At 37.1% G+C, this 13,275-nt stretch overlaps 1 protein-coding gene across 1 annotated transcript in view; it reads left to right on the forward strand.

The window, feature by feature from the left end:
- The window catches only part of VPS50 (VPS50 subunit of EARP/GARPII complex), a 134,496-nt gene extending 128,298 nt beyond the window's left edge, over positions 1–6,198 (forward strand). The window contains exons 26-28 of the mRNA XM_028162274.2: positions 763–884; positions 2,775–2,964; positions 5,484–6,198. Coding sequence (XP_028018075.2) covers positions 763–884; positions 2,775–2,964; positions 5,484–5,603 — 432 coding nt within the window. The 3' untranslated portion in view covers positions 5,604–6,198. The remainder of the gene's footprint in view (positions 1–762; positions 885–2,774; positions 2,965–5,483) is intronic.
- Positions 6,199–13,275: the final 7,077 nt, after the last annotated feature.

Below are 13,275 nucleotides of genomic sequence, written 5' to 3' on the forward strand. Positions count from 1 at the left end.
TACTTTTGTAAATGAACATATTTAGATGATAATAGTCGAAAGAAATCAGAAATAAATTTACTGAAGGGTGAACCATCTGCTGCTTTCACGTAGCTGTTGGAATTGTCGAAATTAGTTACATATATTTTATTTTTAGTGGAGTGGTATCACAAAAGGTACTAATAAGTAATAAAAATGTTCAGTTTTTCTATAGGTAATGAGATAATGTATATTATGGAGTTTTTATGGTGCTAAAAATTTACAACTATTACATGACTTTTGAATCATTCAGTATGTAATAATTTATTTACTTTAAAAGAATGTTTAGGAAAGAGAATAATTTATCAGATTGCTCTGTAAGGAGTACAACTACAAATTACAAATAGTTCACTCTGAGGTGAAAGCTCATTAAAACGCTTTTTTAAAATCTGGGTTTCTTAAAGATATTTTTAAAGACATATTAGTTATTAAGCCTTTTTAATCCATACTGACAGTCATAGAAAAATTTGAGATGTAGAAACACTTGAACATTGTTTAATCAGTTAATGACACTTATTTCCTTTGAGATGAAATGTAGTGTACTCTGTATTACAACATGACTTATTCAATTTGATATACTTAAAAAAACACTTCACACTAAGTCCAAATTATCTTTGGCATTATCTCTCTTTGTTTTACTTGATTTCATTCTGAGCGTTTTAAAATCTTTTTTGCCTCTAAGATGGGAAAGCAATGTAACATTATAATTATATTCACATATGGCCACGATTTTTGTCTTCTTAGGAATTTGAGCAGTTTAACACGAGGTTAAATGAAGTTTCTAAGAGAGTTCGGATACCCTTGGCCGTGTCTAATATACTTTGGGAACATTGTATACGTCTGGCTAATAGAACAATTGTGGAAGGGTAAGTTTTTCATGAAAGCATTATCTGATTCTTCAGTGATAAATCATAATATATGAATAACATTATATGTTATCACTAATGGATGCAGAGAATAGGTAGAGATAGTGATAAATAGTGATAAATAGCAGACAGTCTCATAGTAATTCAGGTTTGACTTTGGAATGCAATTAGAAAGGAGACCTTAAACGCCACTGTGTCACTTTTTTTTCTTGCTGGTGACTTAGAATCAGCTAGTAGAGGAGTGAGGAAAGCAGCATCTAATGGTTATCTGAAAATTAAACTAGTAATAATTATTATTACCTAATACAATTATTACAATGTTGATTATACATAGCATTCATTGAGTGCTATTTGTCATTTATTGAACCAAGCCCTTCACAGGGTTCTATCACCAAATCCCAACATAAACTCTCTTTGGTAGTATTATTCTCTCTGTTTTGTCAACAGAGAGATAGCCTAGCCTCAGAAACTCAAGGCTAAAGAGGTTAAGTAACTTGTCCAAGTTCACACAGTTTTTAAATGCAGAGAAGGCTTATGAACTCCTCATTTTCTAATGGCAAAATCAGTCCTCATAACCACTATATCACTGTTAATATCATTATTATATCATTGTAGACCATATCAATCTTTCATATGTTGAGTTTACAGATCAAAAGTAATTTTCCCACTTACTCAGAGACCATGCTTACTCTGCCTGTAACATCTAGAATACAAATAAGAATCAGTAATACATTTAAAATATCCCTGGGAAGCAAACTGCTATTTCAAAGACCATTCACAGTGATCTAGAATTGCACATCAGTTGAATTTTCACACTATCATTTATCTGATTTCTCGTCGGTTCTTATTTGTTATAAAAAAGAATGTGTTTGAAAGTGGAAGTGACGGTGACAAGCTGACAACAGCCTTGGCATTTTGTATAATACACCATCCAATCTGTTAGGGTTAGGGCTTAGGGTTAGGGTTAGGGTTGAAACCAGCAGTTCTGTAAATCCCAAAATGGCTCTCCGTCAACAATCATGACTGGATTGACTGTTAACAAATTTATTTAATAGTAGAAAAGTGAATCACAAATGTTATATTTGCGTATAAAACACTTCTTATTTAAAAAAAAAAAAAAAAAGCGTGGTCACTTTAAATAATATAAATGAGTTTTCTTGCAGATTTCCTTAGGGGAAGTACCTCATTTCCTAGTGTTGAATTCTCCACATTTTGTATGATTGAAGGAATGAGACACTGACTTATGAATAATAAAATGTACTGTTAGGGTTAACATATTTATTCTTATTACTAGTCCACCTTGGAACACAGTTTTTTAGTAGTGTGGGGTCTCAGAATAAGTCTATAAAGTGTTTTTTTTAATGAAAAATATGTATGTACTTTCTATGCTTATATGTTTACATGTTTCTTAGGTTTGCTGAGTGTTTACGGGAGAGTTATTTCATTTGTTTTCTTTGCATTGAGTAGTTAAAATATTGAACAGTTTTATGAAGCTAAGATTACTTGGGAATATTCATAGCTTAGTTTTATAAATCTTGGAAGATTTATAAAACTAAGATTAACTGGAATACCAGTTAAATACCAGTTTAACATTCTTACAGATGATTATGTTAATTGAGTAGGCAGAACTATGGTCTGTAGAGCAGGAAGAAACCTTAGAAGTTATTTGATCTTTTTGCTTTGCAAATGAGGAAACTGAGGCCCAGATAGGTAAAATGACTGCTTAGTGACAGGGCTGGAACACAACCCAATCCTTCTGACTCAAGGCTCACGTGCTCTTTTTTCTCATAGAATCTCACCAAATGTGGATTAGAGAAAAGTTTAAGTACCTAAAGGTTTCTTTTCCTAACCATCCCATCATTTATGTTTTTTTATTCTTGTGTGTCTTAGATATGCCAATGTCAAGAAGTGTAGTAATGAGGGTCGTGCCTTGATGCAATTGGATTTTCAACAGTTTTTAATGAAACTTGAAAAACTAACAGATATTAGACCGATTCCAGATAAAGAATTTGTGGAAACCTATATTAAAGCCTACTATCTAACTGAGAATGACATGGAACGCTGGATCAAAGAGCATAGGGTGAGAGCTGGGAAACAGTTAATTAAGTTTTTATTCCTTATCTGTTGTGCTGTTCTTGTCTAGTATATTATATAATTCAAAATCATATGGTGAAATAGAAACATTTGCTTTTTTAGCATGAACTAATTATGCCAGTTCTTTACCATATTCGCACTGTTTATGCAATGCCCTTTGCCTAATCAAATCCTTTTGAGACTTTGTGAACTGTAGCAGTAATTATCTGGAAAAGCAGCCAGAGTCTGAACTTTAGCTGTGTTTATCCTGCAGCTGTGTTGTAGGAGAAGGCTGAAGTTGGTTAACATCAGGACAAATTGAATATAGCAACATTGAAATGATTCACAAGCTAAAGTCTGTTATATAACTTAAACCTTCTTGTAGCCCTGAACAATGAATGGGTGATGGCCTGAACACACTGACATGTAGTAGTGGTGATTGGTATATTAATATTTAAATAGCTAAATTTAACCTTATCCTACATTAGATTTTACCTTAAGTATAGATGAGATTATTTTTCTTTTGTGTGAATATATAGGTAAGTAGAGAAAAATACTACTTATAGCAAGTGTTATTTGGGATGCTGAGTTTTTTTGACACAGTTCAACTCAACATGTATCACCGGAGAATGCTCAATACAGGGAGCTTTTCAGTATGGTTGTTATTATATATCATTTGTCTAGATAGGCAGTATGTGAAGACAGATTTAATGAAAATATGAGAAGTGTTAAAATAATCACCAAATCTTATTCCATCAGTAACTCTAGTGTTCACATTTATTAATACTGTAAACATCGTGGGAAAAGCTAAGTAAATTTTTATTTCATTTGACTGGGTAAGGAAGTAAGGAGTTATTTATATTTACCTTATCAGGCTCATCCTTTCTAGTTTCAACACTCTAGAAAAATGAAATGAGTTTTAGTCTGGACCATTAGCCTGAACTTTGTGTAAATGTGCCCACTGTAGGGCAGTTTCAGATCTTTGAGAGCAAAGTAGAAATGTACATGTTATTTTCAGTGATTTAAACAATACACCAGAATTGAGAAAAATGTCACCACTTTTTGTCCCATTGACCTCCGTCATTTGAGAACCAAAATGCTAAACCAGATGCAGACGAACTGCTGATGTTGCTAGAATCCATTTAATAAAGTAAGCTGTAAACACTTTGGTGTTGGTACTGAGGAAGGGGTTTGCAGTAAAAGGACAAGTAGCTGAAGAGAAAAAGCACAGCTCTTAGAGGTCCATTACGTGATGTAAGAACAATGCCCATTTTAGGGTTTCTTCTTTTAATATAGTGGACTAAAATTTTTAGTAATTGTATTTTGGAAAAGCTTTAACTAACTGATATTTGTAACACAGTGAAATTTTCCCAGCAGCCCGGATTGTCCTGTTTTTCCGAGAACTTTCCACAATGTCTAGTGCAGTGCTTGGGTGGTACTTTCTAAATGTTGAGTGATTACTTGAGAGAATTTATGAGGTGTTTACAGGTGCTCTCAGAGGTCAGATACACAAACTGAGCAGTTTGCTGAATTTTTAAGATGAGCTCTTTCTCATGTTTTGAAATTGCACTGTCTTTATTGGTTACCTCCAGTGAAGACATGTTCTTTTCTTATTAGATGATAGTACACAACTCTTTCCCGAGCTGAACTCTTACTGTTCATCCTCCAGAACCAAATGAAGATGTAAAACTTTCTGATGAGCTCCTATTCATGCTCATCCTAACAACTTATCTGAAATTCAGGAACTAAATTGATTTGTACAGCAAAAAAATACTTGTATAGTTGACCCTTGAACAACATGGATTTGAACTGTACAGGTTCACTTATATGCAAATCTTCTTAATAGTAAATACTATAGTACTACATGATCCTCAGTTGGTTGAATCCTCGAATATAGAGGAACCTTGGATGAGGAGGGCTAACTATAATTATGTGCAGGTTTTCCACTGCATGGAGGGTCAGCACCCCTAATCCCTGCATTGTTCAAGGGTCAACTGTAGTCTTAATTTTACTTTCTAGCTACCAATTATAATACGAGGGTTTAAACACCAGTAACTTTTTGTCCTTTGTTACCTGATTCATCTGTTATATCTCAGAAGAGTTGTTCTGTGGTTGGAGATTTTTTTCTTTTACCTAAAATGTTTGCAAAAGGTACAGTGCTAGACACTGCTTACTTAGTGGCATTTTAAAATTTTGAAATGTCAGTGTATTTTGATAACCTAATAACAAAGACTGTCATAGAAAGAAGCATAGTGTGTGATCTTAATTGGTATGTTATGTGCCATGTTAAAAAGATTCTAGTGCTTCCTGTTTCAAGTGTGTACTATAGATATCCTTATTCCCCACTATTACAGCTCTGTAAACAGTGTGTCTTCCATGTCTTGACTACAGTTTCCACTGCTTTACACTGATTTCTAGTGCTCAGTAACTATCCACTGAGACCTGAATATCTGTCTGCCTGTTTTGTGCATTGATCACATACATGTGTTTTAGTGTACTAAATTTGAATCTTCTTTTTTCGAGCAGGAGTATTCATCGAAGCAGCTGACCAATCTGGTAAATGTTTGCCTGGGATCCCATATCAATAAGAAAGCAAGACAAAAACTTCTCTCAGCTATAGATGATATAGACAGACCCAAAAGATAATGAACACAGTCCTTTTTCCTCAATGGCATTGATCTTCTCTCAACATACATGACATGAAAGCCAATTTTTCATGCACTCCTGACAACTGTCTTAAGAAAACTTTGTGCATGTTCTTTCCAACTGGAAAGTGGAAAGCATTGGAGTTTGTGTGGTGTTCTCAAATGATTTTTATATGCCCCGATTGCTTCTCTTCAATTTTTAGTTTCATTTGTTGTATTTCTTTCTTGAAATGATATTGCCTCATCATAACTATTGTTATGTGACTACAGTTATACCTTTTACTGAAGAATGTACTATAAATATATGATTAGAAAGAACAGTGGCAATACATTCGTGGGCAGTTTTGGAGAATGAATTTATGTTGGCATTTTTCTACCCTCTGAATTTGGTTCTTAATAAGCATAATATGAGAGGGTTAATGTATAGTATCTCCTAATTATGAGCACTGCATGACAGTTGAAAAGTACATGTAAGCAAAACAGTTGAAAAATCAGTTTGCTGTCTGTGTTTCTAAATGTGAAAGTTTGTGTTAGGGTTAATTTGGTTGTGAGAGTGATCATAAATGATGAAATTTAATAAATATTATACTCTAACATGATCAGCCTATGTGAGACTGCATTTTGATATTTTTCCACAGCAGGCAGATTTCATGAAACTATAATGGGAGTTTTTTAGTGTGTTCTAATTTTAATGGTCTTGTATCCTGAAACCAATGGTGAAAAGTAATTTCATTGGGTAAACCTCTTCAGTGCCTGAGTAGCATGCAGAATGGTGATGGTAGGATTTCCTTCCTTCCTCCCTTCTTTCCTTCCTCCCTTCCTTCCTTCCTCCCTCCCTCCCTCCCTTCCTTTTTAAATAATGGGATATTTTTCCCTGTAAGCTTTACTCTCTTTGAATTTAACTTTTTCTCTTAGAACAGCAAAACCAGGCTTAGCTGACTCAGGGAAAGAATTGCCAGTTAGTCAGTCAAGCATAAGTACAGGGTCATATGTTCACCATTCTTAAATATCTGCTTTGTATCACAGATACAATGTGAGTTTAGCCAGTGATAAACTTTGGAACTCAATTAGTCTTTAGTAACTGTGTACTGTTACTCTAAACTTTGCTTTGAAGCCAAGGATATTCTACCAACAAATATGACATAAAAATCAATTTCCCTTGCGCTCCTGCCAACTGTCTGATAAGTAATTTTTTGCACATTCTTTCTGACTGGAGAGAAGCTTGTGTGTTGGTCCAGGATTACTGGCATGACCTGTAACATCAATAGCTCAGAATCCTGAAACATCTCATGAGAAACTGGCCTTGTGTACTGTGAGTCTTCGAGAGCTGAGGTGCTGAAGTGAAGGGCAAAGTGTGACATGTGATCAAGCACAGAGGTGACAAGGAGATGATTGCCACTCAGTGTCCATCGGTCTCTGCAGGTACCATAACCGGCACAAGATAACGTGAAACACTTTTTGAGAATATGTCTGTGTGAGGGGTGTTAGTTTGCATCTGTGTGATGAGTTTTTTGTTTTCAGTCTCTCGCTTCCCTGTTCATTTGCTGCCAATTTAATATTGACAGTAAATCTTCCTTCTTGTGAAAAGGTATGAATTTGGTGCCATTGTGATCTACTTGTGGAACTAGACTGTGTACTTGTAAGGTAGATCCTGCTGGTAGCCATTATCTGTTTGCAGCCACTTGAAGAAAACAAACATGAGATAAGCTTGGTCGTTGCGTTTCAATGCCATATTCAGCTGGGCACATAAAGAGCTAATCAATCTCATTTCTCAATTGATTAGGAGCTTCTTATATCTTATTTTTCACATAGATTTCATAGTTGGCTTTCTTTAATTTCTACTTTAGTTCACTCTGGATAGTATGAACAGCAGTTTTCTGCCTGGTAAGGTATTTTTCTGGGCGATAACAGTTGATACAGAGAATTACTTATCTTGTTAGAGACTCAGCCGTGCAGTTGGAGAGACCTTTTAGCTTAACCATACTTTGCTTTCCCCATCTTCAAAATAAAAATCTTTCTGATACTTTTTGGAAAAGGTGTTTTGTTTGTGTTTTCATTAAAAGGTAACCTAATAAGTGCAAATAACATCAAAATAATAACAGGATATTTGAATCATTAAATTACCTAATAACAAGAGAGTTACCAGACATTTCTCAAATATATTATGTAATGATATTGAATTATAATCATAACAGTTTATGAAACTAATTTTATTACAATCATAACAGTTTATGAAACTAATTTTAAGATAAATAGAATTGAAAAGCTTGAGAATATAAATGGAATTATACATGTTCTAAAAACTTTACTATTATAAAACATTTCTTTTAGTGTCTAAGTGTTCCTGAACTTTGACATTTTGTATGAATGTGTCCTGTAGAATTCAAGATTTTAAGTTGATATGAGAGCCTGGTAAATTATCCCCTGAGAAAGAATGATGATTTCTACAAATACATTGTTTCGCATTAATACTAGGGAGATGCATAGCAATTCAAGTGAACTAGTTTGCTTCAGTTTATGAAACCTATAGAGATCTTATAAGTTCACTTTGACTAATAAGCTCATTTGCTCAGCTTACAAAATGAAATCGAATTTCTCTTGAAGCCAGGATCGTATGGTATTTTATCATATCTTTAAGCAGAATTTCCTTTGAAATCTTCTATTTAGCTGAGTGCTAAAGTGAAACTTTAAGTTAGATTAAATAGCTTTTTCTTTACCCATTCACTGAAATGTAGTCATAAAAAAAGGCTTGTAATTCAATTCACTTTGAAAGCATAGTTATCTTTTCAAATGAAAAATTGTGGCTGAAGGTGAAATAAAAGTTGTTCTTAGAGCAAAAAGAAGTGGTCCGGGGAGAAATATTTCTATTTTATATTTACTCTTTGAGTAATTTTAATACAGACTTAGTGGTTAACAAAATGATATTTAACTCTGGACAATGATTAATGACAAGAGAATTATTAATACTCTGGTGTATTCTTTGTAAATGTTAAAACCAGTGCAGCTTTTTACAGATTTTTTTTATTGTTATGAAGAATATTTGCACAATTCTTATCATCTGCAGATTTTTAAAGGCCATCAAAAAGTTTAAGCTGCATAACCCTCCCAAGGACAAAGCTGTGTCAGGCTTTATACATGAGAATTCTTAACTCGTCCAAAATGATGGAGGAAAGAGTAGTTCGTTAGTTCTGATGATACTTTTTTTGATCGGCATATCCTTTGGTGAATGTTGCTAAGTATACCTGCATTATTTTTTTCCAGAGTTGCCATCTGCCTTGCAACTGGGCTCAGGACAGTTTTTACATCACACATGATGGGTTAAGGAATAGGCTTTCTTGGGAAGACTTACAAGCTTTGGACAGAAAAAAAAGAGAAGCTTTTGTCCGCTACCCACTTGCCATTGTCCTTATGAGAGGTGAGACAGGGCTAGGAGAGTACAGAGACTGTACTGGGGGAGGCTTTTTTATAGCAAATACAGCAACTTGCCACCTAGTGACCCAGGGCCTGCGGGTGTTGTTCCTTTGTCTGGGAGGAGAGAGCCATTTTCTTTGGAAAGGTGAGTTCCAGTGCCACCCCTTCCCTAGCCAGCACTTCCCCCAAGCAGCTGAGTGAGCTCTAGGGTCATACCAGTGTCTGTCTGGTGTCAGGTACTGGCAGGGCTCTAGTGGATTGGACAGATAACACCTGCTCTCAGGGAGCTTAAGTCTAGCAGGATAAATAGATGTAAGCCAAAAGAAAATTCTGGAGTAGGCATCAGGAAAGACTCCACTGAGGAAGAGACGTTCACATGGAGACTGAGGATGAGGAGGAGTTAGGTGAGGAGGCTAAGGGAAGAGTGTGCCTGAGGATCAGGAAAGCCAGTGTGCTTGGTGCACAGAAGGGAGGGGGAAAGCGGGGGACACAGAGAAAACTAAGGAGATGCGACAAACTTAGATGTCTTAAGCATCCAAGCAGGAGACACAAATGAATAAAGCAGCAGATGTTATTCAGTAACAAGGGACAGGCATTTTGAGACGTGGACAGTTCAGGTCAGGCCGTACCTGCAGGCACTCGAATTATACTTTTAATCTCTGCATTCAAATGAATGAATCACCTCCTTGGCCCATCAGCCAAAGGGAGGAGGGAGTCTGTATACAGGAGGGAAAACCCAGAACATCCATCTGTGTGTTTCCTTGTGCACCTTGACAGCACTTAGCACAGGATCTTACTTTGCTCAAGACTACACGATGGATGGAGTGGTCAAATGGATGAGATGCAAGGGCTTGGGCCCATCAAACTAGAATTCCCTCCTGAACTGTCCTGAACAGCTGGGCAGTTTCTTTGGGGCAGGACTGTCACAAGTTAACTTCTTTACACTCCAGAGCTCCTTGTCCTGGATCAGACACATAATTGATGTTTGTTTATTGACTTCTCAGTACTGAGGAAAGGATTAATTACTCGCTGATTGTTGAAGAGAGGTGCCCACTGGCATTGGAAGCTGAAACAATAGCAGTTTAAAAAGAAGCAAATACTTCTATTCCTTTATGTTTTTTGCACACCTGCAGGCAGCCTGAGATGAAGATTGACTTGTTTTAATAGACTGCGCCCTGGACCAGTGGTTCTCAGAGTCTGGTTTCCAGACCAGCAGCCTCAGCATCACCTGAGAACCTACTAGACAAGCAAATTCTCAGGCTCCACCAGAGGCCTTCGGAATCAGAAACTCTGGGGGTGGGACCCTGCAGTTGGTAGTTTGACAAACTCTGATGCATGCTAAAGTTTGAGAGCCACTGCCTTCAAACACGCACACACACAGGGATGAAGTGATCCAGAGCAGTTGTTCACTTGGAACTTTCTCCTCACAGAAAGGACTGTAGTATAGCTATTACAGACAGACTGCTGAGAGGGCCTTTTTTTTTCTTTTTTCTTTTTTCCCCACTTTAGGATAAGAATCGATACTTTTCTACGGAATAAATCTTAGAGCATTGCCTTCCCCATATGAGCCTTTATGAGTGACTAGTGTTTGAACAGGCCACCAAGCGTGTGTGTGTCCTTCACTCTGACTTGAGTAGAATCAGATTCTCCCAGGAGAGTTTTAATTGGTGCATAAGTCACAAGCAGTGAGACAAGTGGAACTGCAGGAATAACTAATATAATGTATCGTATTTTACAGAGATTTTGTCTTTGATTCTCTCAGCAATTCATTGAATCAGACGGAGAGAGGCCAGTTGATGATTTGATAAGGGAAGCTTGGCATGAGCTGGATGTGTGTTGGTGACTGTGCTTCTGTTGAGTTCATATTCTTTCATACCTGCCTAGCCTCTAGGTACTCTTCTGTGTCAATAATTTTAAATTTCTGTTTATCTAAGATGGGATAATAATAGTACCTACTTCATAGAACTATTGTAAGGATAAAAGAAAATGTGAAATTAAGTTCTTAGAACAGTGCCTAGCATTTAGTTAAAGGTTCAATAAATGGTGGTAATTATATTAACTTTGTTTTGTGGAGATGGTGTTCGGGGCCCAGGAGGCTGAAGCTGTCTTCCCAAAGTCACGTTGCAAGGCAGGGAAGCAGCACTTGAACCCAGTGCTTTTCCCATCACAGCTTCTAGTAGCGGTCTGATCTATGTATTGGCCACTGATGGACCTCATCACGTTTCTTCAGAAGCCTGGTCTGCCTGAATTGCCTCCCTTGGTCGGTTCCTTGGCTGTACTTTTGCCTCCTTCCTGAACGGTTGGCTGGCACACTGCAGAATTCATGCTGGTCCTCACTGGGACTCCTTCCGTTTTTAGTGCTTCCAGATTTAATAGCAGAGCCTGCTGCAGGTGAGTGATGTGTCTTGACTTGGGGAGGTGAGAATCAGTGTTTATGCCATTATGACAGGCAAATGCTCAAGAGTCTTTTCCTTCATGCATTCTGTTGGTAAACCGCCCAAGGGACCCTCTTCTGACTCGTAAATCAAGAAAGTCAGGTATGATACACCTGGCAGCGCTAGTGTTTCTGCTGCCATATCAGCTTCTAAGGGAATCCTAAATGTTATGCTCAGTTCCACCTCAGGTGTGCGGAAGGTTTTCTTTTTTGCCTCCTCTTCATAACAAGATACCCAGTCTTCCCAGTCTCTATTCAGGGGCTTAAGTCTGGGGCTGTGGAGTGGCAGGTGGCCCACAGGTAAGAGGAATGTTCACACTCAGGGCAGCTCAGCACTGTGTCCCTTCTCTGGTCTCCTGTCCATTTGGCAGAATTGCCTTCCTTTTTCTCCGCTTTGCTCTTCTCCATACCTTCCTTTTTCATCAGTCACCCCACTGAGAAGGTCAGCCTCTTTCTCTAGCCTCAGTCTTACCACGTTTTGGGGAACGAGTGGTTCTGCAAGTGGACATGTTTTTGTTTGCACTGTGTCAACTAGGTTTTAGTAATTCAGCTTCTTTGAGGGTTGAAGGAGGAAAAATGGCACTTGCATGCTAGTGAGAGGCAAAGAAAAGGGAAATACCCAGAAAACCAACAGAGGCATTAATGGAGATACAACCCTGCCATTTATTAATATCTTAAGAGTGTCAGAAGAGTGCTCTCAATTCTTTTAATAGGTTTCTTTATAATTTGTAAATTTATAAATACGAGGACCTGATATTTTCCTCTCCAGGCTTGTATGTTCACATACCTCTCCTGGAGCTCTCAACTTCATTGACTAAACAAATGTACCGCCTGGTGTCTGCTTCTTCAGATAATGGAATAGTTATTTTGAAATTTATTTCAGCTGAGGCCCATCAGTTACCTCTTCTGAGTCATTAATCTTCGAGACAAGGCTTGTTGCAAGCAAACTAACTGCAGTTTTGTCCCTGAGATTTAAGTGTGTATCAATAATAAAATTCTAAATGAGATTGTAATTAGCGCACGCTGAAGGGCTGAGATTTGGCAGTACCTGATATTCTTTTCTCAGTAAGTACTTTGTCTTCATCTTTAAAAAGCTCACTTGTTGGAAGGGGGTTTAAATGCTTTCCTAAGCATCTTACAGAGAAAAGCCAAGATGATTTTCATAAGTGAAATTCGATTGACCACTTTGAACGTATCAGAGGAGTTTTCAACATACTGGCAATTTGCAGTGTTGTTTGGCATGGTAAAAGGTACTGGGCTCTTACGGTTTAAGGCATCTTGATAGTTTTTTGTTTTTTAATTTTAGGCCAAAACAGCTTTTGGGTTTATTTGTTTGTTTGTTTGTGGGGTTTTTGGTGGGGTGTTGTTTTGTTTTTGTTACAAATCAAACTTCTCTTTTTCCTTTGACCCTTGTTTTGCCCTTTCATCTTCAGGAGAACATGAAGAGGAACTTTGGGAAGCGATCACAGTTTAATAAAAATGATGGTGGCATAGAAGACTTTGTGCAGGGGTTGGGATGAGCAGGTATTGACCAGTTGATGCTATGAGCTGCTGTTCCCTGAGCTTCAGGACAATGTATAAAAGACATAATTGTAGCATTTGAAATAGGAAGATTTAGCAATGACAGCATCACACTAAAATTGTCCATCTGGCAAGGTAGAGTTGGGGGGTAAAAAATATTTTAGTGAAAACAAATAACAATGAGCATGAAAAATAAAAGACAAACAATTATCTCTTCACCATAATTTGGGGAGTCCACCATAGATCTACATGCAGGTAGGGGAGTGACAAGTAGGCAGGGAACGTCAGGAATCTTATGTGAACCCAA

This window comes from Balaenoptera acutorostrata, chromosome 7 (genome assembly GCF_949987535.1).
Source record: "Balaenoptera acutorostrata chromosome 7, mBalAcu1.1, whole genome shotgun sequence".
NCBI classification, from domain to species: domain Eukaryota; kingdom Metazoa; phylum Chordata; class Mammalia; order Artiodactyla; family Balaenopteridae; genus Balaenoptera; species Balaenoptera acutorostrata.